Below are 25,610 nucleotides of genomic sequence, written 5' to 3' on the forward strand. Positions count from 1 at the left end.
CCGCCCGCGGCCAGGGAAGATGGCGCCACCGCGGGGGGGCGGGGCAGCGTAACGCGCGCCTGGCCCCGCCCCCGAGTTCCGCCCCCTCGGAAGCCGGGCTCGCGGACGTGCGCATGCGCGAGGGGAAGAGGGGCGGTCTTGACCCGGGAAGCGGGGGCGCGCACTCTCACTGGGATTGGGTGCCGTTTGTCACAAAACCCGAAATGGGAAGCCGGCAAATGCCCCCGAAATAGCGCGGACGCAGCTCCAGTGCCGGGGCTCCAAGGGGCCCCGGGAGCGCGGACCCCAGCCGCAAGCGGGACAGTCCACACTGGCTCCGCCGCGGCAAGTGTGCTGGCTCCAGAAACGCAGCGCTCTCCGGCAGCCCCGGGGCGCTCCCAGGGGCTTTCACCGAACTTGGCAGCAAGCACGGCGCCCCGTCCCCCACCGCTCTTCGGGGGGGCGCTCGCAGACGCCAAGAGGAGCTGGCCAGCTTCTGCCCAGCCGTCTGGGAGTGCTTCCCCCAGAGAGGTTGTGAAGGACGCGCGTGTCACCCCCCACGGACCGCGCTCGCAGGGGGGCACTAACGTCGGGGGGGGGGCAGTCCGTCGGAACCTCCTGGTCTTCATCCGGACTCGGAAGGGCTTACTCTAGGAACTTCGTGCAAAGTTGCCAGTCCCCTGCTTCCTTTCCCCGCTGGGTCATACATAATCTTGTCACACTCATCAAGAGAGGTTTGTAAATCCCAGCGTACGGGTAGGTTGTGCAAGAGAGAATAGAAACCGCAGAGTATTTATACATTTATTTATAATGAAATTATGGTCTAAGTATTTACAACATATAGGAAACCAGAGAATATGTTTATACAAAGCCAGCCTGCAAAGGATTCAAATGTGCAAAAACTGACAGTTCGTATCCCAAACTACTCCTGGTTCAGCAGACTAGCTCCTCCTTTCACACATCAGTATTTGATACAAAAAAGTTCTTTTGGCAAAACCTGTAATGTCATGCCAAGAAAAAGGACAAGTTGCCATTTCGGTCACTAAGTCCACCATCCGTCCTATCGTGAGCAGTCAAATCTCTACTTTGGCTGCGACCAGTTCTGAGACAGACCACTGTGTTTCACTTCTGTGCTGAGTTCTGACCTGCTTTGGATCAAGCAGTTTTCTCGGACCCAGCTGAAGACACGGAGCTTATGAAAAGGGCAATAAAAACTGCAATGACTTTCCAGGACTAGAGAGCCTGCGGGTGCCTGCTTCGTATCATCCCAATAAAAAGACATAATGAAGGGGAAAACCCTCCATTTTCCTATGCAGGATCCAGCTAAATCCCACGGCTTTAAATTAGTAAAACTGCATTTTCCAAAACAGAAAAGAATGCAAAAATCAAATAAGGATGAACTGTTCTTAGTTTTAAAGGTGCTGAAAGGGAAGGATGGACTTAAAATCATCTCCACACTAATACATAGTAAGGCTTTGTTTGTAACCAGTTGTCAGCAAAATGGACCAAACAGTAGTAAATTACAAAGAAAACTTTCTTTTTGTCAGAACTGGGGTCATTCATGTGGAAGAGGCTGGAAAGGTCAAATGTATACTGGAGTGACCCTGCTGGGACGCTCTGTTGGACAAGCACATTTCACCGACTGTTAAAAAGCTTCTGAGACAAGTTTGTGATTCTAAGTAAATTTTAAGATACTATGCCACTGAAGAAACAAGGACGTTTAAAAAAGAAAGAGACCCCTTTAAGAAAGGGGACACTGCATCTCTAACTTCTGCAAAGGTCCATGATGGTTCCCAGTACAGGCCCCAGAGTCTTATTAAATCAAATGCATGCATTATTGCTAAAGAGAGTCACCGAGGGTCAAAGCTCTGTTCCGCTGCTTCCTATGGGGCCATCCAGAATGGCATCTGCTGCTTAGCTCGTGGTTGCGATGAAGGGTACTGATACCCCAGACTCCAGCCCTGTGGAAAACTACTTGCATTTTTATGACCCCCGTGCTCCTCTTCTTCGTCAGACGAATCTGCAGCATACGCCACCAACCCGAAGCCCTTCTCTGCAGTTTTCATCTTCTTGACCGGATAATCTAGAATAGAGAAGAACAACCCCAACCCATCCCCCACCGAGACAGAAAAAAAAAAAAATACCATAAATTCGTTAATAAAAAAAAAGATGTTAATTGTAAGTGGTTAGTTGGACACCATTTTGAGGTCACAGGGTCAATGGTCACCCAAAAACGTTGACGATCACACGAAAAACAGCACCAGCATCAGCAAATGTGAATCCACCAGAACCATGTAAGAAAACAGAGAAAGAAAACAGAAACACAAAATAATAAAAAAAAAAAAAAAAAGAAAAGAAAAGAAAAAAAAGAAAAAAGAAAAAAACGGAAAGTTAGCAAGTGAGTCTCTGGAGGCGGCTACTTCACCTTTTAAAGAGTTAAAAGAAAAGAAGTTAAGAAAAGAAAATGTATTTTCTCCTGTTCGTTTTTATTAGGACTACAGGCAAAGAACGCAAGTGATCCCACATTCCTCTAAATTCTGGGTTACTAGGAGGCAACGTTTTTTTTAACAGCCACAGGCTGATGAATCACAACCAAAAGAGCTATGAGGAGAGATATAGCTCGGTCCCAATACAAAGAAAAATCAATCATTTTTTAAAGTAGGCTCCACGCCCAACTCGGAGCTTGAGCTCATCTCCCCGAGGTCAAGAGTCTCACGCTCCACAGACTGAGCCCGCTGGGCGCCCGGAATCGCAACCCTTGAGTCTGTGTCCGATCATCCCCAGGGATGCAGACAGCAAATGCAGACAGCGACAAAATCTGGAAATGACCTACCCATCGTTAGCATCTCCTAGGGCTTTCATGGTGCTATGTAAAAAATGTAACTTGACTAACTTTTCTAGACAAAATTTGAAAAGCCTGTGTAACTATATGCTGTCCTCCTAAAAAAAAGAAAAAGTATCCTCCTTAGCTTGTGGAATTTAGAAGTCGGAGTCGACGCCTGAATGAACGTCAGGCTGGACAACTAGAACTTAGGAGCGGCCTCAGCAGCCCGCACGTCCCCAGCCGCACCCCACTCACCGTGGCCCCCTGCGCCGGTCCCAGACCCATTCCTGTCCTCAGACTCCGCTTTCATTCCGGTCACTGGGAAGGCTGGTGGAGGCATCAACTGCCTGTTAGAAGAGAAACCAGGACAGCCTTTCAGACGGATTCCGCGGGCTGTGCTCCTCTCTGGTGGACTGTTGGAGCCGCCCATGTCCGCACCCTGCGAGCGGTCAGCAAGCTGTGAGCGCGCAAGGTGTTAGCCAGGCCCGGCCCAAAGCAATGCACTGCTCGGGAGACCAGTCCCATCGGAGGAAAGAACAGCATGGGGAAGCACCAGATGGAAGCTGGACCCCCATTCAAGCATCTCACTCCATAATATTCTAGGATTCTTTTTTGCTTTTTTAAACATTTTATTTGAGACAGAACAGAAGCGGCGGCGGGGGCGTGGGGCAGGCGGGGAGAAATGAAGAGAGGGAGAGGCAGGTTTCCCGTTGAGCAGGGACCCCGATGTGGGGCTGGATCTCAGGACCCCAGGATTATGACCCGAGCTAAAGGCAGACACTCAACCGACTGAGCCCCCCAGGCGCCCCAATAGTCTAGGATTCTAAGTAGCAAACACAGCTTGGGTAAGACTTCAGTCACTGGGGCGCCTGGGTGGCTCAGTGGGTTAAGCCTCTGTCTTCGGCTCAGGTCATGGTCTCAGGGTCCTGGGATGGAGCCCCGCATCGGGCTCTCTGCTTAGCAGGGAGCCTGCTTCCCCCCTCCCCTCCTCTGCCTGCCTCTCTGCCTACTTGTGATCTCTGTCAAATAAATAAATGAAATCTTAAAAAAAAAAAAAAAAAGACTTCAGTCACAGCCTACGCTTAGGAACATGGCCATGCTGCAGACAGTGCAGCAGAGGACGACGCCTGACACAAGCATGGAGTGACTCAAAGCCCAGGGTAACGGGGGGTTTATTTAAGCCAAAGGATTGCATTACACTTTGACTGATGGATTACTTTTTTTTTTTTTAAGTGGGTTCCACACCCAGCGTGTAGCCCAGTGTGGGGAGTGAACTCACGACCCCGAGATCGAGACCTGGGCTGAGGTCAACCGCCAAGTCACCACGCACCCCTACGTTACAGTTTTGAGAACATGGGAGCTCACGGCAATGGAGCAACAGGGCAGACCGAGGACACCTGGACACAGTCACGCGACCGCGCTCCAACGCACTCACCTGTCCCTCTCTCGCTCTTTGCCTGAGGAACTTGCCGGCTTCGATCCTGCACCTTCAATCTCATTCTGACTGGAGAAGCCTGTACCTAAATTAGTCATATGAATGGGTCCATGCTATGAGCAGAAAAATACAGCGGCATTAGCAAACCTACGACTGCTGCAGTGACTTCAGCTCCTCAACGTAACTGTCAAGTGCCTCGTCTTTCTGGTCAGTGGTGGTGAGCTCACTACCCAGCCCTCTGGGACCTGGACATAACCACAGCTGGAGGAGACCTGGTCTCTCCCCGGAGCACCTGCTCATGCTATGCGGGTCTGTTTCCAACTGTCCTTTCATAAACTAGAATAATGCGCCACAGTCTGTTTCACAGAGCACTTCAAGGGCTCTGGCCAAAAGTAAAGGTGCTTCTCCTGATAAAATAAAGGGCACCAACACTATACATTTATTTATGTTAAAACTTCACATTGAAACAGTATTTTAAAAATCTCTTTACTTGAATGACCACTTGTGTGACGTGTGTGCAGAAAACGACTGCATCTCCGCCCACCTTCTGTCCCGCGCGGTGGGGACCGGAAGAAGCTACTGCTCTCCTTTGTAGAGTAACAATAAACTGAGAGCCCAGGTTCAAGTATAAAACAAGTAGCAGGTCACCTGCGGCCATCAGGAGCGCGGCATGGGCAAGAGCAAGCGTGGAATTCTACGGCCCTCCTTCTTGGCCGAGTCTCAGACCCTCCGCCTCCCCCTGCAGCGGTTGTTTCCTTCTACTGCCCCAAAGACCAACCCACCCAAAGGGAGTCCCTCTTGATTTAAACTAATCCCCCAAGGGGAAAAAACCTAATCTAAAAGGATTCCAGAAAACAGAAATCCAGTACTGGGAGGATGCCTCCTACGGATGTGGACTTATCTTTCTTTCAAGGGAGAATACAGTAAGATAAGATGACGAAAATAAGGGTATTTTATTTAACCTGGTATCCAAGAAGTCCAGACTCTCGTTCATCTGGCAGCTCCTCTGTGAATCGCCTCTTCTGCGCCTGGGGCTGAGCTGGGAGTGGGGGCGGGGGCGGGGGTGGGGGCTGGGGGCCCGCAGGCAAGGCAGTTTTGACCGGAGCAGCAGGAATGAAAGGCCCACTCATCGGACTCTGGGACCAAAACAAACCAAAGGGGGGAAAGGTGTGAGAATGTCCAGCCATAATAAGGAAAACAAAATCACAACAGACTTTAATGATCCACGTGTCCTAGAAATCCTGTCTCTCTGGTCCTTAGCTGCCCTCCGGGATCGTTTGCTGACGAGAGAGCCTGGCCTCCCCACCTCCATGGTAGGGAAATGCGACACTGACAATCTCTCCAGTGCTTTGAACTCTCAGGAAAAACCTGCTGTGCCCTTGGGCTACTAGGGGCAAACAGGACCAACAAATAAAAATTCCAGCCACTCAGTCCAGAAGTTATCAAGCAGAACATTCTCCGACTTAGAACCCTCTAATCAATGTGATTAGCTCTTTCTGCATTAAAAAGGCTGCTAACGCTTACGGCAAAGGCGAGTTCACTGCGGCTTCTAGGGAGAATTGTTACAGCAACATAGAGCCTATCCAATGTTTAAGAGATTGTTCCAGAAAGGAATAAGGACTGATCCAGGACGCATCAGAGAAAACAAGCACCTCGCAGAGGACTGCTCTCATGAAACGAACGGCTAAAACCTGCTGAATGCTTGGGTCATCTCACTCAACCCTTGCAACCTCTCAGATAGTAACGCTTCGCCCATTTTCTAGAAGGAAACCGAAGCCTGGATAGGCCAAGTCACATCCCAGGATTACACAGCTGGATCACAGGAAAGCACGAGGAACCGTGCAGCCTGTGCCTAAAACCCAACCCTAAGGGCCAGCTCGGTCACACTCCTTACTGGTGACAAAGCAACGTGCTGAAAGCTGGAGGCCTACGGCTCCGCCAAGCGCAGCAGCAAGTAGTCAGGACCAGGGGTCCCAGCCAGAGTTTAGGGAAGCCTTCTGCTCTTTCACACTGAGCAGCCCCCTCCAGCGCTCACAGCCCACCAGTGAGGACCAGGGCCACGGTGTAAGGCCACAAGCTGCCCTGGCCCGGGTATACGGCGAGAGGCCCGCGGAGGGGCCTGCCATCAATGCACCTGCGTGCGCTCGCTTCTCCCCTGCCCCAGAGCAGAGCCGCACGCCGTCCACCTGGATGAGCTGGAACCACCCGTCCCTCAAGGTCCAGTTTCGCGCGCGGTCTGAGAACTACACGACAGCATTCAGAATCCATCAGCTGGCAAAGTGCACGTATCTCTCGGCCCCGAACTCCTGCACGGGGGCGTCTGTCTGGAAGACCAGCATCGCCAGCACCGGTCTGTGGCACGTCCCCCGCCAGGGGATCCAGTGTTCTCAGAGCCCGCGTGGCCCGCCACTCCTAACCCGCTGGCCGCACGGCCCTGCCGAGGAAGCTTCCTGACTCTGTCTAAACCACCGTCTGGTGGGGGGCCCGTGACACGCATCCAGAGACCCGGGGCTGCGTCCGCGCACCCACGCGAGCTGGGGACAGAGTACCTCCCGTCACACAGAACCAACCCACTCTCTCCTCCTGAAGGATACCGCCACCTCCACACCTCTCCCCGGGCCACCTCTCCTGAGGTCAGTGGTGCAGTTCGCGCCCGGCGGCCTACCTGGCCAGCGCCAGCGGGGGGCTGGACTTGCGCTATCGGGTATTGTGTTGGCACAGGGGGGGCTCCCGTAGGTAATGCTGGCAAGACTCCAGGTGCCAGAGAGACCGCTGGTGGCACTAGGCTTGGGACTCCGTAGGGAGGCTGAACCGGCTGCTGAGGAGGGGGAACAACAGGGTAACCAGACTGATAGCCATTGGATGGATAATATGGTGGCTGAGGGACACTACTTAGAGCAGAGGGTTGTGTATAGCCTGAGGGGGAAGAAAAAAAGTGTTTAATCAGCTGCAGCAAAACGAGACATTTTAGCTGAATATTAACCTACTCTCTAGGGAAGAAAAACACTGAGGGACGAATGGCTTCCCAAATTACCGTAAGCGGACGGGAACACTATCAGTGCCCCGGCACGGGCCAGCCTTAAACATCCTATTCTATACGTAAATACCACTAACAAACTATTTCTTTTGCTGAAGCACGTTGAGACATACACACCTGGTAAGGGCACAGCAGTATTAATCTGATTGACAAATCTAGAGTATTCGGCGTGAACCTGCAAGAGAAGGGAAAGCGAATTCACACGGAGGGTCCCGGTTCACGGAGTACTCGCGAAGGCCGATGGGACAACTCTAGAACCAAAGCCGCTAAGAATAAAAAATATTTTCACTGATTAGGGGCCCCTGGGTGGCTCAATGGGTTAAAGCCTCTGCCTTCGGCTCAGGTCATGATTCTAGGGTCCTGGGATCGGGCCCTGAATCGGGCTCCCTGCTCGGCGGGGGGCCTGCTTCCCCCTCTCCAGCTCCCCTGTGCTTGTGGTCCCTCTCGCTTTATCTCTCTGTCATAAATAAAATCTTTTAATAAAAAATAAATAACAAAACTATTTCTACTGATTAAAAAACAAAAAAATTTCCATTGACATTTCAACCAAATTTAGACTTGCTTAAGCTAAGTTTTGATAAGGCCCGGGGCGCCTGGCCGGCTCAGTCGGTGGAGCATGGGACTCCTGAGCTCAGGCTTGTGAGTTCAAGTCCCACACTGGGTGTAGAGATTACTTAAAAACAAAATCTTAGGGGCGCCTGGGCGGCTCAGTGGGTTAAAGCCTCTGCCTTCGGCTCAGGTCATGATCTCAGGGTCCTGGGATCGAGTCCCGCATCGGGCTCTCTGCTCAGCAAGGAGCCTGCTTCCCTTCCTCTCTCTCTGCCTGCCTCTCTGCCTGCTTGTGATCTCGCTCTCTGTCAAATAAATAAATAAAATCTTTAAAAAATAGTAATAATAAAATAAAATAAAATCTTTAAAAAAAAATCCATCAGGGGCACCTGGGTGGCTCAGTCATTAAGTGTCTGCCTTCGGCTCGGTTTTTGATCCCACGGTACCAGGATCGAGCCCCACATTGGTCTCCCTGCTCAGGAGGAAGCCTGTTCCTCCCTCTGACCCTCCCCCGCTCATGCTCTCTCTATCTCTCAAATAAAATCTTAAAAAAAAATCCATCAACCAAGGAGCGCCTGGGTGGCCAAGTCGGCTGAGCATCCAACTCCTGCTTTCAGCTCAGGCTGTGGTCTCAGGGTCACGGGGCCGAGCCCTGCACCAGACTCAAGCCCAGCACAGAGCCTGCTGGAGACGCTCCCTCCACCCCTCCCTCCCACTCTAAAAATAACAAAATTTAAAAAATTAAAAAATCAATTGGGGCAGCCTGGGTGGCTCAGTCAGTTATGTCTGCCTTCAGCTCAGGTCAGGATCCCGGGATCCTGGGATCGAGTCCCGCGTGGAGCTCCTGTCCATGCACACGCACATGCTCTGACAAATAAAATCTTTAAAAAAATCAATAAATCAATTAATTTTAATAAGGCACACCCTACAAATTATTAAGCCAGGACCTGGCACTCAGGAGCACGGCCATCAGGAGCTTCCTAAGTCGGCAAACTGGATTCAGTTCCGGGGCACAGAATCACCCAGAGCCAGAAGGAAAGTTAGGAAATTCCTAAGTTGTCAGTATACCTACTGCGAACTCGCTTGTTCTTTTATTCACTGGACTTGTCCTCAGAGAGCTCAGGGCTCAACACGGGTTAGTGCAGCCCCGTCCAGCTGTTCGTTATGAAACTGCCCGAGTCAGTAACGTCACGTGGTGACAGGGACAGGGGATGGCCAGGGAAGCGCCCTGGTACAAGGGATGGCAGAGCAGCTACTTCCCGAAAGCAAACGACACATCTTCCCGAAAGGGCGCCCTTAAGGTACCAAATAACACAGACTGAACACGTGCACCCCCCACTCCTGACTGCCTTCAGGGGCCCTACCCGCGGCCCTACTGGTTCCACCTTCGGTTACTAGACGACAGAGTAGAAAGATCACACGATCAAATCAGCAACGAGCCCGGTCGTAAACTAGTCTAGCTCTACCCTTACTAGCAAGCAGAATTTGGAACTCCCACCGGTAAGCAACTTGGCCAAGACCGGAAGCACTGTTTAGTAACCCACAACCCGTGATTTTATACGCTGTGCCGCAGGTTTCAAAATTCTACACTGAAACAGTCCGTAAAGGAGAAACGCATGCCAGCCAGGACCCCGGCCAGGGACATGTGTCTTCCTTACGAGAACGGGAGATGCTAGAATGGTGAACCGCTTCCGAAAACTCCCGTCCGCCCAGAACCTCAGAACGTGACCGTATTTGGAAACCAGGTCTTTGCAGACGCGGGGCGTTAGCATGAAGTCATGCGGGCTCATGGGGGGCCCTAAATGCAAGGACTGCGACCCTTCAAGGGACAGACAGACAAGGAGACACAGGAGTAGGCCAGGAGATGACGGGGCAGAGAATGCAGCTCTGCTGACATGGGGAGAGAGTGCAGCGGCCGGGAGAGCCATGGAACATTCCCCCTCACGGCATTCGCTCAGAAGGAACCAGCCCTGCCCACACTTTCTCAGTGTCTGTCTGGCTTCCTAAACAGCGAGAGAATAACTCTCTGTTGTTTTAAGTCCCCCAGTGTGGGCCTTTGGTATGGGAGCCCTGGGGAACCAACAAGTGGGCAAACAGCTGAGACCCAGCCCTGCAGAGCAGCGCTCCTCCGCGCGCGGGCGCAGGCATCACTCACTGTTTGCAAGAGGTTCTCACAGAGCTTCTTGGCAGCGGCCAGGCCTTCTGGTTTGGGGTGACTGCAAAGAAGTAAGGTCCGAAAAGTCAAACACAAGGAAAGGAAACAGAATGCCAACTCCACTTTGCACGCTGCTCACAAACAACATACTCAAGCGCGCACCAACGTAAGCTGCTGAAAATCACGACCTAATGTCTCTTAAACCCTTTAACCTGTAAGTAGCATCGTGAGGACTAATATTGTATCGGTCTGAGATACAGGTATTAAAAAACATTTAAGTCACTAAAACAGCCCTACAATGCGTTAATATCACCAAAGGTTTAAATGAAAACGACGTTAGGCTCATGACCGCTCATTTCAGGGTCACAGCTCAGTATAAAACCCAAGAACCTGAACACTAAAGAAGACAATCCCGCCTCCGAATTCAACAGCTCTTACTCCGGACACGATGAAGCAGTCACTGCCCAGCACTGGCCCCTAGTCCTCAGGGGACCGTTAATTAAACCTATGTTCTTCCTCCTGCGGCGTTGCTCCTGCCCGTGCAGAGCAGCGGACGCGCGCTCACGCGGCAAGCGGTCAACAGCACCACACGTACCTAATGTAAATGTACATAGGTTCGAAAGCTTCTCGGCCGGATGCTGGCTCGATGCAGCCCGAGCCTTTGCCTCTGAGGAAGACTTTGGCGCCCGTTTCAATCTGAATGTGCTGCAAGTAGGAGCAGCCGGGACCTTCCACCTTCTCCTTGACACTGAAGGTGGGCACAGCGTGCTCCAGACCCACAAATAACTTGTCTTGAACGTAATGCATCTGCGGGACAGAACAGCTCATATTAAACACACGGCGCACACGACGTCCTAATCCTGAAAATCGTTTTGCAGAAAACTTCACTAGTCCAGACACTTCTAATCCCTGCCAGAATAGGGATCCCCTGGAATTTTCCCCGCGAGCCCACAGAAACCAACTTATAAAGTAGCTCCATTTGGAGGAGCACTACACGGGCTACGGACCCACCTAGAACAGTAACCCCTTCCTCCGTCCAGCAAAATCTACTTAACAGGTACAAAGACTCACTTCTAAGTGCACCCACGGCCGCTGACTGCTGTAAGTCAGTGGGAACCCAGAGCACAGTCTTCTGTGAAACGAGAGAGGCATGTCGGGTCGTACAGTCAGCCCTGTGGTGTCCTCCACCGAGGGCTGCTCTCTCCCACCCTGTTTTCTAGGAGGATTGTATCAGCAGAGTCTTACTTCACCAGACTCCGCCTTCTTAGTCCTCCAGCTGCCGTCACAGGGACAGACACATAAGCAAACCATTACCTTCCAAATGTACGCTGTGGGCACGCCTGGATCTACCGATGCCCTTTCTAGAATATACCAAAGTAAACAGATGTGTGTTCCGACGTTCACTGCATCAGGGAACACGAAATGGTCCCTTAACAGGATGCGTCAGCCAGTCAGCCTCAGGCTGGACATCAGGACGTTCCTTCACACTTTCCATATTATTTGGCACGTTATCACCTCTACAGAAATGACAAAGCTGCTCGTGAGCTCTCCACTGAACATACCCCAGACTGGAAGGGAGGCTTCTGGCTGACGGCTGGAGACAACTGTGCGATGGGCGCTGGCTGGTGATACACAGTGACTGTCGCACCATTGAAAGTTGGACTCGTCCCCGTGGCAGCTTTGACCACCCCGTTGGTGATAATTTCTTTGATTCGGTTTACGGCTCCTACGGAAAAAGTGAGATATGATACAGAGGAATAAATGAACTGACTAGAACCCACGGACAGGCCCAGGCCAATCCGCAACTACCCCTGAACCAACCCACTCTGCAGGACACCCCGACACAGGGTCCTTGGCCTCTCCACTCCCCCAGCACACACAAGAGCAGTTCACACACGAGTCACAACAGCCACCCGCAACCTTCTGCCAAGTTACTCTATACTGCCCTGTGCTTTGTCCTTCACAGAAAGGGGGATGTGAACCAAACCGTTACTTACTGTCCACTAATTCCCGTGTCTGGCCCTGAACATGAAGGTATAACGGACGATCCCTACAAGAGAAACAAAAAACAATGGTCCCACACCGCACACAAGCAAAGGAACCATGGCACCAAATCCAGTCTGCAATGTTTACAGTTTCCAAATAAGTAAATGGGACTATGTACAAGAAAATGGTTGTTACCGACGGCTACAAACGTGGTTTTACAGCTAATAAATAAGCTTTTCTGGTTGCTTCATGTTAACTCGTCCACACACGGATCAAATCTGTTCTTATGGGCTCATGAACACTGGCAAGTAGTCAATGGAAACAACCTGATGTCTGAGAACAAAAGTCCTTCTTGTTGGTTGTCTAACAGGGAGGGGCAGTTGTGCTCCAAATTAAAGGGGCAAAGTGACAGCAGCCTGTGGACCACGTCTGTGACGCCCGCAACCCAGGGGACTCTAGATTTTTAATGTAAAGTGGCTTAGATTCCAATTTTGATTATAATAATGAAGATCATCAAAATCCATACAGTTAATATAAAGCTGTAGGTAAAATAATAATAGTATTTAAAGACAAAAAAGTTCAAAACAGCAAATAGCACAGATGTGTTCCAACATAAACATGTTCCTGGTTTCAGGTGGGGACCAAGTTTTTTTCTTAAGATTTTACTTAATTGACAGAGAAATAGAGATAACAAGTAGGCAGAGAGGCAGGCGGAGGGAGAGGGAGAAGCAGGCTCCCCGCCGACCAGGGAACCCGATGCGGGGCTCGATCCCAGAACCCTGGGATCACGACCTAAGCCGAAGGCAGCCACTCAACCGACTGAGCCACCCATGCGCCCCGTCTCAGGTGGACCAAGTTTTGCCTCCTAATTATATTTAGTTTAAGCCAACGTGGAAAGTGTCACAGTACCTGACTACCTGCCCTCAAAACCAAGTCATGGGAAGGAGTTAACCATAAGGCACAAAATCTGTCAGCTGAAAACCTCACAGCCATCAGAGAGGCAACGAGCTGTCTGATGAAAGGAAGTGGTTTGTTTTTTGTGTTTTTTTTAAGATTTTATTTATTTATTTGTCAGACAAAGATCACAAGTAGGCAGAGAGGCAGGCAGAGAGAGAGGGAGGGAAGCAGGCTCCCCACTGAGCAGAGCCCGACACGGGGCTCAATCCCAGGACCCCAAGATCATGACCTGAGCCAAAGGCCAAGGCTTTAACTCACTGAGCCACCCAGGTAACCCAGGACCTATTTTTTAAAAGGGAGATTACAATAAAGTACAGACCTTTTTGTTGGGGGAAACATTCCCATACAAAAGTTTGGAAGCATATATGTTAAATGTAGCAATTATCTCATTTTACACTTTTCCATAAATTATCTCCTCCAATAAAAAGTCATCTGTGAAATAAAAAAATCCAAAGAGCAACAGGAAGGCAAACTGCGGCCGCCAACCCTTATTCATGTCGGAGGCATCCCAAATTCTACTACACAGCACATGTACACACACACACCGAGCTACTAACCCAGGGTCTGCACGGATCGCCTACGAACAAAAATAATGAAACTAACGTGAGCTACGTGTCCAAACTCTCCCCAAAGCAGAGGATGTGCATACACACCCTGGTCCCACTTTGGCCTTCTCCTCAGTGGTCATGAATCTCCCTCGAGTTGACACGGCAGCCCCACTAAGTCGGCTGATCTGAAAGGGAAACGTTCTATCAAAAAGATGTGGCAATGGACCTATTTCAATGACAGGCAGAAAGGACGCCCCCCCACTCATTCGCTACACCACCAGTGAGGAATGAGCTCCCTCCCGCATCCAGAACCTCAACTCCATCGTTTCTTGCTCAGCTGACCCGGGAGCCCGCCCACACCTGTGTCTCTACCTTCCCTGAGAAGTTCCTTTGCAGTTAACTGAACCCAATCCTGACTATGGAGAGTATGACCCAAACCCACCCATAAACATGTGACTCCTGTCTGTCTGCAGTCAGAGGTCCTGCTTTCCCGACTGCGGCCACCAGTCACCTTCCCCCAGGGCCCAATGTCTGCCCACCTCGTCCTGAGTCTGCCCTCGAGTCAGCAGGTTCCGGCACGTGAGAGGCACATCGTTGATCTCGACCTCAGCTACCACCAGGTCATCCTTGCTTTTACTGCTGGTGAGCCCTTTGCCAGCAGCCTGAAGCTACAAGAGAGAAACTCCGTAAGATGAAAGAATGCTCCTGTGTAATCCACAAGCGCCCCTTCCCAGGTCCCACCACCAGCACCTTACTGCTCCCTTCACGAGCCTCCAAACCACCTGGAAACACTCCTCCTCATTCTTGGAAGACGAAATCACAAGTGAGCAAAACCTCACTAAGCCGACATCAAGTACTGTCAATTTACTTGAAGGCAATCATCAGATTTCTCTGGAACCTTGGCCACGTGTGTGTTTCTATGACCGCATAACCCCAGAAACCCTACGGACTAGAAGCTGCCATCACCACGAGGAAAATTAAAAGGCTGCGTGCAGTCCAATACAGGGCAGAGTCCAGGGCGCGATGCAACCCATGCACCTCATTTGGGGAACTGGACGCGGCCTTCGTGCCAACACTGCAGCTGCAACGTATCCCGTGCAACCGCCCTGTCCTCGCAACGATCCGGAAAACCCGAAGTTTATCTAATGGACAACCCATTACTCTCTAATAACGAAGGAGAGAATGAACGAAATGCCAAGCAAAATCCTGAAATCTGATCCAGTTTCTCTCAATTTAATCTGCGGACAACTCCAGATACCGGATCAGAGTTATCTGAACAAATGTTCATCCCAAGATGGCCTTCCACAACGCTTTGAGGCCTTGGACCAATGTTCGGGGAATCTGTTCAAAGGAGATAAAATACAGTTTACTTCCTAATGTGTTAGATACATTTTTAAGAGAGATTTACTTATTTATTTTAGAGAGAAGGAAAAGGAGACTCTCAAGCAGACCACACCCAGCTTGGAGCCCAACATGGGGCTTGACCTCCTGGCCACAAGACCAGGCCTGGAGCCAAAATTAAGAACCGGATGCTGAACGGACTGAGACACCCAGGCGCCCCACATCAGACAATATTTCACAACGTGCACAAACTACACGACTCTACAATGTCTCGTCTTTGTTCAGCCCCTGCTCAGTCCTGGCCATCATCAAAGGTGCTTATCAGTGCTACCCCACGGGACTCCCTGTGGTGACACGGGTGTTTGCTACCTGCCCGGGAGAAACGGGGCCACAGCCCCTGTCCAAAGGCTGTGACAAGGAACTGAATTTTGAATGTTAATTCAAATTTTATTTATTTAAAAGATTTTATTTATTCCACAAAGATAATAAGCAGGCAGAGAGGCAGGCAGAAGGGGGGAGGGGGAGCAGGCTCCCCGCTGAGCAGAGAGCCTGATGCGGGACTCAATCCCAGAACCCTGAGATCATGAGCTGGGCCGAAGGCAGAGGCTTAACCCACTGAGCCACCCAGGCGCCCCCAAATTTTAATTTAAATAGCTACATGTGGCTACTGACTACTGTTGTGGACCACACAAGTGTGTGTCACCAGCCCTATCAGAAGAGGAAACTGAGGCCCCACGACGTATCTAAGCCACACAGCCAGTAACTGAGGACCCTCGGCATCAAGCCCACGTATTCTGGTTCTAAATCCACGCTCCCTCCTGCTGTGCTCAACTGCTTCTCAGAGAAAACACGTGAATAAATGACAAACATCAGTGTTAAGAATGTTAACATTCAAGGAGCACTCCCCCTCAGTGCGCTGTCACTACTTCCCTGCAGAACTCAGAAATGCACAGTTCGCTCAGTCTTTGCAAATAATAACAATACAATGAAAAATGAACTTCCAATTCACTAGAAGTTCCCAGCGATTCTGCACAACTTGAGTATTTAAACATCCAGACAGACAATGGCCGTTCTGTGGCTATTACACGCATACACTGGACGACTAACAAAAAATCATCCCCCCAGCTATACCAATGTCCTTGACAAGTAAAAACTGTCCACGTTCAAAGTGAACACCTGACGTTTGGATATAATCGCCACAAACATGCTAATTTACACATTCGTCACTCACCCAAATTGCATTTTCAAACACAGAACCCATCTCTTCACTGGAAGGCAATTTTTAATTGAAGCCCAAAGAACTTTTTTTCAAATGAGAATTATAATGCAATGAGCCGCCTCAGAACACACTGAATTCTCCAATGGAAGAGGCTTTGCAGCGAAAGCTAAAGCCCGACTGTCAGAAATGACTCTGAAGTCAGACATGTGCGTGACTGATCATACACAATTTACGCTCAAGAGCTGCATTTCTCTCTGTAAACCGGAGACAGTAATCCATCGCGTCACATTGCTGCAGAGTCTGTCTTGAGGGCAAAGCGTGCACTCCCGTAACACAAACAGCCACGACACTCATTGTTCTATAGAAGGACTCTTGTCCTCTATGGCAGCATAAATTGAAGACTTCAAAGTTCAGATCCATCCTAGTTTTGATATTTTAATTATACCAGAAATTCTGTAAAATGACCAAATAATTTTCTCAATTTCTGTGAAAACAGCAAAACCACCAACATATCAATTACTCATTTCATTTCACATTCAATTACACTGTAAGCGGTCATTGGAAACCTATAGAGTCTGGAGAACTTTGTATGTATGCATTTACTTTTAGTATAGCTGACTAGAGACTTTTTTTTTTTTTTTAAGATTTTATTTATTTATTTGACAGAGATCACAAGTAGGCAGAGAGGCAGGCAGAGAGAGAGGGGGAAGCAGGCTCCCCGCTGAGCAGAGAGCCTGATGCGGGGCTCGATCCCAGGACCCCGAGACCATGACCTGAGCTGAAGGCAGAGGCTTTAACCCACTGAGCCACCCAGGCGCCCCGAACGACATTTTAAAGCTCCCTTGACTTACATGAAGGTCTCTTTTGACCTCAGTGAAAATGCACATGTATTGAAAAACATGTTACACTGTCCCTTTACATCATTACGTCGATAGAAAGTAAGCTGAATTAAGTGAACAAAGACAAAATCAACGATCTGGTCCATAAATGCAACCAAACCAACCAAAATTGCCTCGCAAAAAGCAAATGACAAAACGTCATGTGAGGCACTCTAAAACTAAGTGATCTTTAAATTACAGTGACCCTGTTTTCTCCTTAACACAAATAACTGTGTGACTACAGGGTCACAAAGTAACCCTATTGAAGTGGGCCTTAGAAGAGTCCCTCCGGCTTCCCTACCTTCTCAGCAGCGTTCTGGGCCGGCTTCAGCTTCCCCTTGGCCATGAGCATGGCATTGATCTTGGCGGCCACAGCAGCAGCAGCATCCAAGGCGCCAGAGGGAGCGGCCGCGGAGCCCCCAGGGCTTCCCCCACTGCTGGGAACCTCCCCCGCTGGGGCCGACGGTGGGAGGAAGAGGAGGGGGGCCGGAGCAGGTTGGTCCCATTTGCTGCGGCGCCTACAGAAGAGAAAGGAACACATCAGGCCCCGATTATTGCTCCCTTGCTCCGCTTCGGCACCCCGCCTCCCCGACGCGGCCTTCCCAGCCCCTAAGTCTCCGATCGAGATTCCGATCCCCATCTCGACCGCGACAGTCGCGGCAGGTCTGCTCTCTGCTCAGCCCTTTTTCGCTCCGCGCTCCCTCTCCGACCCTCCCTTCCGTCCCACACGCCCGCGGCTTCCTCTGCCTCTCGGCCGGGCCTTCCCGAGGTACCTGCTTCCCTCCTGCCCCCGGTCCCCGCCGGCCTTTCTCGGGAGCCCCAGGGCCTGCTCACCACCCTTCTCCCCGAAAGCCCGGCCCTCCGGCGCGCACACGGCCCAGTGGAGCGCCCCCCGCCCGGACGCAGCTCCCGGCGGCCCCCCCGCCTCTCCTCCGCCCCCGGCGCGCTGCGATGCCGCCGCCCGCGAAGCTTTACCCGCCGGCCCCGGGATGTGTCGCGCTCCCCGCGGACATGGCGACCGGCTCTGCTCAACCACCCGCCAACTACCCCGCTACCACCTTCCCGTCACTTCCGCCCCCAACGCCCTCACGCACAGCCCCTTCCGGTCGTAAGGAGACGCTATTCCGGTGAAAGCGTCGCTTCCAATTGGACTCCAGTTGATTTCCCGGCGGCCGGCGTCATCGGAGACAGGTAGGGCCTGACCTTCCTGCGCGCGCCCTGCCCTTGAGAAAGATGGCTGCCGAAGCGCGCGCCCCGGCGGGATCGGGGCGAGCAGGCCCATGTTTGTTGTGGGCACGGCGGTCGCCGGCCGGACAATGCGTAGGAGTCCGGGAACCGAACGGGTTTCTCCCTGAGTGCGGCCACGACCTCCGGCCGGGAGCGAGCCTTCCGCCACTCTGGCCCGCCTCACGTCTCCGTTACCTGCTTAGGAAAAGGCCAGTGGCTCGTCCCAAAGGCCACGTGAAGACTTTCTCTGGTTCTACGTCTGCGCGCCAGCCACTGCTTTCAGAGCAGGGGCTCGGGGTGCGCCGCGAGGGGGCGCCGGCGCCCGGGCGGGAGAGCGGAGGGAGGGCGGGGCTCGGGGTGGACCGCGAGGCTCGGGGTGGACCGCGAGGCTCGGGGTGGACCGCGGATGGCGGAGGAGAGGGGAGGGGCGGGCTCGGGAAGGACAGCGGATCGTGGAGGGGAGGGCTCGGCTCGGGGTGGACGGCGGAGGGGAGGGGTGGGGAGAGGTGGGGAGGGGTGGGGAGGGGAGGGGCGGGCTCGGGGTGGACAACGTGTGGCGGAGGGAGGGCCAACCCGGGTGCTTCGCCTGGGGGAGCCCTGGAGTGGGTGGTGGTCGCTGCGCACGACCGTGTTGGGGGGTCTTGGACTGCAGGGACACTCGGTTGGATGGATAGCTTGCAGTGCTATTTTTTCTTCTTTTTTTTTAAAGATTTTATTTATTTATTTGTCAGAGAGAGAAAGGGCGTAAGCAGGGGGAGCAGCAGGCAGAGGGCGAGGGAGAAGCAGGCTCCCCACTGTAGGGAGCCGGACGTGGGGCTCGATCCCAGGACTCCGGGATCCCGACCACAGCCGGAGGCAGACGCCCAGCCCACCGAGCCACCCCAGGCGTCCCAGTGCTATTTTTCGAATGAGTTTACATCCTGGTGAGATTCGTAGAATGCAGATTCATTTGAAATCCAAATTCCTGTTTTCCCTTCAGCATTTAATAAATGTCCTTTCCAGGGCGCCTGGGAGGCTCAGTTGGTTAAGCAACTGCCCTCAGCTCAGGTCATGACCCCGGAGTGTCAGAATCGAGTCCTGCATTGGGCTCCCAACTCCACGGGGAGTCTGCTTCTCCCATCTTATGTTCTCTCTCTCAGATAAATAAATAAAATCCTTTAAAAAAAAAGTCCTTTCAGTACAAACAGCACCTTTATCATAAAGGAAATTTTACTTAGACAATATTACGTTTTTTCATTCTTTTGCATTGATGTATTTATTCTTTTGCTACAGGATCTTACTGAATAATTCTATGTTTTAATATCTGTTAGGGCAAGCCAAGTCCCATCATCTTCTATGTTTCTTGCTTATTCTGACAGGTGTATTTTTCCAAAGAATTTCAGATTAAACAGCTTTGTTTTCCTGTTGCTCCTTATCCCTAAATACAATGCTGTTGGAAGTCTGAAAATACATTGTTTAGGTGGTGCCTGGGTGGCTCAGTTGGAAGACTGTGTGTGACTCTTAATCTCAGTTCAGGTCTTGATCTCCGGGTGGTGACCTGAATCCCCGAACTGGGCTCTGCGTGGCACATGCAGCTTGCTTTTAGGAAAAAAAAGAAAGAAAGAAAGAAAGAAAAGAGAGGAAGAAAAGAAAAAAATACATTATTTTTTCCTTTAAAAAAAAAAATTGAGATGTCTGGGCACCTGGATGGCTCAGTTAGTTGTCTGCCTTCAGCTCAGGTCATGATCCAGAGGTCCTGGGATCCAGCCCTGGATCGGACTCCCTGCTCAACGGGGAGCTTGCTTCCCCCTCTCCCCCTGCTTGTATTCCCTCTCTCCCTGTCTCTATCTGTCAAATAAATAATTTTTTTAAAAAATTGAGATGGGATTTATAAACCATATTACTTTTTTTTTTTTTAAGATTGTATTTATTTATTTGACAGAGAGAGACACAGTTGAGAGAGGGGACACAAGCAGGGGGAGTGGGAGAGGGAGAAGCAGGCTTCCTGCCAAGCAGGGAGCCTGATGTGGGGCTCGATCCCAGGACCCTGGGACCGTGACCTGAGCCGAAGGCAGACACCTATCGGCTGAGCCACCCAGGTGCCCCCATATTACCTTTTTAAAAAGAGTTCTGGGGCACCTGGCTGGCTCAGCAGGTAGAGCATCCAATTCTTGATCTCAGGGTCATTAGTTCAAGCCCCCTGTTGGGCATGGAGCCTACTTAAAAAAATAAGTAAAAATAAAAGTGCACTTGAAGTGCTCTATTCACAACAAAGTTGTACAAGAACCACAATTATGTAATTCCACATCATTTTCATCACTCCAAAAGAAACCCTACACCCATTATCAGACCCTTCCCATTTTCCCCTGCTAATGACAACCACTAATCTGCCTTCTCTCTAGATTTGCCCATTATGGACATTTCACATAAATGGAACCATAGAACATACGACCTTTTGCGTCTGACTTCGTTCACTGAGTATCATGTTTTCATGGGTCACACATATTGTAGGGCATGTCTGTCCTTCATTCCTTGTTACGGCCAAATAGTATTCCATTGTATGGACAGACCACAACTCTAACTATCTGTTCAGGTGTTTATAGATACTCACCATTCCTTTTTTTTTTTTTTTTATTTTTTTTTTTTTTTTTTTTTAAGATTCTTTTACTTAATGAGAGAGCCTGGGGAGGAGAGGGAGAAAGAGAATCTCAAGCAGATTTCTTGCTGAGCATGGAGCCCAACTTGGGGAGACACGGGGCTCCATCCCATGACCCTGAGATCCCGACCCGAGCCGAAACCAAAAATCGGACACTTAACCTACTGAGCCAGCCAGGCGCTCCGATAGTCACCATTTCTACCTTTTGGAAAATGCCTTCAAATCCTTTGCCCTGGGGCACCTGGGTGGCTCAGTGGTTAAGCCTCTGCCTTCAGCCCAGGTCATGATCTCTGGGTCCTGGGATCAAGTCCCACATCGGGCTCTCTGCTCTGCAGGGAGCCTGCTTCCTCCTCTCTCTCTCTCTGCTTGCCTGTCTGCCCACTTGTGATCTCTCTCTGTCAAATAAATAAAATCTTAAAAAAAAAAAAATCCTTTGCCCTTTTCAAAGTTGGATTGTCTTTTTATTGTTGAGTTGTAAGAATGAATTCTTTGTTACGAAGCCAAGTACTTCAGATAGAGGATTTGTAAGCCTTTTCTCCTGCTCTACGAGCTGTCCTTCCACTTTCTTGTTAGCATCCTTTGAAACATAAATATTTTGTAGTTTTGATGAAGCCTTTGATTTTTAGACTTGGGCGCATTGACAAGTTCACTGTGATGAGTGTCCTGTCCAGGGGTGCGGCGTAACGGTTCTGCATGTGTTGGCCTCCAGTAAATCCTTTACTCTTTTTCATCTAGGCTTTTGTTTCTTTCTTTGCAAGTATATGCATAGGTATTTTAAATTTTTTGACTGCTATTTTGAAAAGACACTTAATTGTATTTAAGCATATAGTCTTTGTTACAAAAAGTTACTGGGTTTTTTATAACCAGCGCCCTTGCTACACCCTAAATAGTCCTAATAATTTTGTAGCTAAATGTCTTGCATTGATAAAATGTTGTCATGGACAAGAGCACATGTTGCCTGTGTTCAAATCACAAAGTCACTTCTGACTTACTGGGTGAACTTGGGCCAAATTCTGGGCCTCAGTTTCCCTATCTTTTGTTTTGTTTGAAGATTTTTATTTGGGAGCGCCTGGGTGGCTCAGTCAGTGAAGTGTCTGCCTTTGGCTCAGGTCATGATCTCCAGGTCCTGGGATCGAGCCCTGCATTGGGTCCCTGCTCAGCAGGCGCCTCCTTTTCCCTCTGCCCCTCCTTCCCATTCATTCTCTCTCTGTGTCTCTCAAGGAAATAAATAAAATATTTAAAAATTTTATTTGTAAGTAACCTCTACACCCAGTGTGGGGCTTGAACTCACATACCGGAGACGGAGCATCAGGAGCTCCCCTGACTGAGCCGGCCAGACGCCCCGCCAGTTTCCTTATCTTTGGAAGGGAGGCAGAAATAGTGCCTGTGTCACAGAGTTGTAAGGGGAGTATGAATCAATATAAAAGGTTCTTTGGATACCGCAGGTATAATAAGTATTGCTAGTATCTCATGGATATAAGATAGAATTCGTAGGTGCGCCTGGGTGGCTCCGCCAGGGAAGTCTCCGGCTCTTGCATTCAGCTCAGGTCCTGATCTCGGTGGCAGGATCCAGCGGGGCGTTGGCTGGGGATTCTCCCTTTCCCGCCGCTCCTCCCCCCGCTGTGTATGGGCTCTTTATCCCCCTTTCTAAATGGATAAATAAAATCTTTAAAGAAAAAAGAAAAAAAGACTATTACTTTGTTACACTGATGATTGAAAAAGTCTCTAAAGTGAGAGAGGTTAAGAGGTTAGTCTGAGGTGGTTTTTCCTTCCTGTTTGGTGCAAAATAAAAAAATTGCCATATGGACCCCCGTGGCTGGGCACTTCCTAGGGCTCGCTTGTGGATGATTAGGCCCCCTATTGCCACCTGTCAGACAGCTGGGGAGGGGGGCGGATATCAAACTCAGAAGCTGTCAGCATCCCCTCCCGCCCTGTGACCCCTGTCACTGGCTCCTGGTCCCGTGGCACTTACCATGAACAGCCCAGCGTGCTCTTGTCCAGGTGTGCTGCCCCACACCCACCTCCAGGATACCTGCCCAGAATCTGTGCAGATCAGCCCGAACATGGAATGTGCTGGAACTGGGTCTTGCTCTAGGGGCCCCGTCCTCCCCCACAGCAGTGGGACTTGTGACGGGACAGAGAAAAGACTGACAGCAGGCTTTCCCAGGGTCTCCAGTGTGCTCACCCCCACCCTTTGGGGTGCCACCTTCTACCTCAAGCACTTAATGAATGATCTTTCCAAACAAGGGGATTTCCTAGGAGGCATTCTTCTGTCACTTCTAAAAATAGCTTTGTGATTTCTGTCACCTTACAAGGGAAATCCGTCAAGAAAGAAGAATGGGGAGAAAAGAGGAAGCACAGATAGCATGGGGGATCTGCCTGTCCTTCGTGCCTTTCCTCCTAGCCTGGAGGTGTCCAGTGTAGCTTCAGATACTTACAGGGTCCCCTCCCCCGCTCCCTTGAGCCAGCCTCCAGGAGCCCGGAGAAGTCACAGACCCACGGTGGGATGGGGGAGCTGGCTGCAGCGGGCTAGCCCCTTGTGGCCGAGAAGTCAGCCCCGACGAAACAGCTAGGAGCCAGGGTCCCGCTCTGGAGGTCCCGGCAGCAAAATGGGAGGGTCATAAAAGTGTGTGATTATTCTTTAGGGCCTTAGGAAAAGCACCATCCCAAAAGAGATCAACATTTTGTTCCAGGCATAGCAGAAAAACAGTGCAGTTATGTAATCCTGTTGGAGAAAACTGTTCCTGTCATCTGAAACTACTTGAGGCCAGGTCGAGGAACATTAACCCCTTTCTTGTCAAATTTCAGGTCCCAGTGAATTCTTTTGCCATACTAAATTTTTGGGATTGAGCTAATGCCAGACTGGCCCTGGCTAGGCTGTTGGCCATGGAGTGTGGGTTTCTGGGAGAGCAGAAGAGGAGGGGGAAGCCCTATCCTCTTGGGTGCTCAAGAACACTTCTCAGGGCACCTCTCCCCGACCAAATGATGACTCTCGGAGGGTTGTGATGAGTGTGCTTGGAGGTAATACATAAAACGACAGCAGTTCTTGGACGCAGTTTCTCATGAGCGCTGGGAGGAGAGCAGGGAGGTGGGCAAAATGCAGGCGTGTGTTTCCACCAGGCAACCAGCTCCCACAGGACTGCATGTCCCAGAGAAATCACATCCGTCAGGAAAAGGCTACGGCTTTAATACCGCCCCCTCAAAATCAGCGTTGGGCATCAGAGACAGGAAGGATTGATTCAGATGAGAATCATCAGTGGATGCTGAAGATACCGGGTCAAGGCTAGAGGAGGGACAGGAGACTTGCGCAGTCTCAGAACAGGTCCTGGCAAGATACGTACTAGTTACAGAAGGGAGAGTGGTGCCTTCCCAAGGGGGAGCCTTCCAGATACCCTCTTAACTAAATGATGGAAGCTAATGTCACCAGCGATAGATGTCACGCACCTCCTGTTGGAATACTCTTAAGTGAACACAGCGCCAAAAACTTTATAACCCAAGTCTGATCATAAGCAAATAGACAAGTCCAAGTTGAGGATGTCACATAAAACAGCTGACCGTCAGGGGCGCCTGGGTGGCCCAGTCAGTTGAGCATCCGACTCTTGATTTCAGCTCAGGTCATGAACTCCAAGTCGTGGGATTGAGCACCGCATCGGGCTCCACACTCAGCACGGAGTCTGCTTTGGAATCCCTCTCTCCCTCTGCCCCTCCCCCTCCTGGAATAAATAAATAAATCTTTAAAAACCAAACTAACCTTTACTCTTTAAAAATATCTAACATTTCAAAATGTCATGAAAGACAAAACCAGAGGAACTGTTCCAGGCTCAAGGAGACTATGAGGAAATGGTGAGCAAATGTCACACATCTGAGATGTCTTTTGCTACAAAAGATATTATGACAGACATTTGGCAACATCTGAAGGAGGTTTCCAGATTAGATAATATTACTGTAGCATTGTTAACTTGTTGATTTTGATCGTTATACTATGGCTATGTAAGAATATTCTTTTTTTTTTTTATAAATTTTTTTTTTTTATTTGACAGACAGATCACAAGTAGGCAGAGAGGCAGGCAGAGAGAGAGAGGAGGAGGAGGCAGGCTCCCTGCTGAGCAGAGAGCCCGATGTGGGACCCGATCCCAGGACCCTGGGATCATGACCTGAGCCGAAGGCAGAGGCTTTAACCACTGAGCCACCCAGGCGCCCGTCTTTTTTTTTTTTTTTTTTTTTTTTTAAGAATATTCTTGTTTAGCAGTGCCTGAGTGGCTCATTCAGTTAAGTGTCAGGTCATGATCTCAGGGTCCTGGGATCGAGTCCTGCATGGGGCTCCCTGCTCAGCTGGGAGCCTGCTTTTCCCTCTGCTCCTCCCCCTGCTCATGCTCTCTCTCTCTGTCAAAAAGAAAAAAAGAAAGAAAGAAAGAATATTCTTGTTTTTAGGGAACACGTTGAATAATTTAAAGGTATAAGAACATCTTTTCTGCAACTTACTTTCAAACTTTAGAAAAAATATATACATACATATATTCAGAATGAAAAGGACAAAGTAAATGTGAAAACACAATGTTAACATTTGGGAAATCTGGGTAAAGGGTGTACAGAGATTCTCTGTGCCATTTCTAAGTGAAATAATGTCAAAAGAGAAAATACTAAAAGTTAAAAAAAGAAGAAGAAAGAAAGAAAAAGAAGAAGGCTACAACAGCAGTAAAAAATGGGAACATATGGGGAACCTGGCCAGCTCTGTCAGAGGAGCACAGGACTCCTGGGTCGTAAGTTCAGGGTCATGAGTTTGAGCCCCATGTTGGGTGTAGAGAGTACTTGTAAACAAAATCTTCATTAAAAAAAAAAA

The 25,610-nt window shown here is 50.1% G+C and overlaps 1 protein-coding gene and 1 non-coding gene across 6 annotated transcripts; both read right to left on the reverse strand.

Annotated features, from left to right (window-relative positions):
* Window positions 1-766: 766 nt before the first annotated feature.
* KHDC4 (KH domain containing 4, pre-mRNA splicing factor) lies at window positions 767-18,232 on the reverse strand. 5 transcript variants are annotated; one of them, XM_032845018.1, is made up of 14 exons: window positions 18,003-18,229; window positions 17,210-17,426; window positions 14,010-14,138; window positions 13,576-13,655; window positions 11,977-12,029; window positions 11,542-11,705; window positions 10,575-10,786; window positions 9,980-10,040; window positions 7,393-7,450; window positions 6,904-7,154; window positions 5,201-5,374; window positions 4,239-4,351; window positions 3,059-3,150; window positions 767-2,062 (listed from the first exon to the last, which is right to left on the reverse strand). In XM_032845018.1, the coding sequence occupies exons 1-14, from the start codon at window positions 18,188-18,190 to the stop codon at window positions 1,863-1,865; spliced, it is 1,992 nt and encodes a 663-aa protein (XP_032700909.1). In that variant the 5' UTR covers window positions 18,191-18,229; the 3' UTR covers window positions 767-1,862. The 5 variants fall into 5 exon arrangements, with proteins under 5 accessions (XP_032700909.1, XP_032700910.1, XP_032700911.1 ...); XM_032845019.1 differs by lacking the exon at window positions 18,003-18,229 and adding an exon at window positions 17,884-17,986; XM_032845020.1 differs by lacking the exon at window positions 767-2,062 and having other exon boundaries at window positions 4,239-4,323; window positions 18,003-18,232.
* Window positions 11,128-11,256, reverse strand: LOC116859716. Its single transcript, XR_004381202.1, has one exon.
* Window positions 18,233-25,610: the final 7,378 nt, after the last annotated feature.

Source organism: Lontra canadensis, unplaced genomic scaffold, assembly GCF_010015895.1.
Source record: "Lontra canadensis isolate GAN:19392208 unplaced genomic scaffold, GSC_riverotter_1.0 scaffold160, whole genome shotgun sequence".
Lineage (NCBI taxonomy): Eukaryota > Metazoa > Chordata > Mammalia > Carnivora > Mustelidae > Lontra > Lontra canadensis.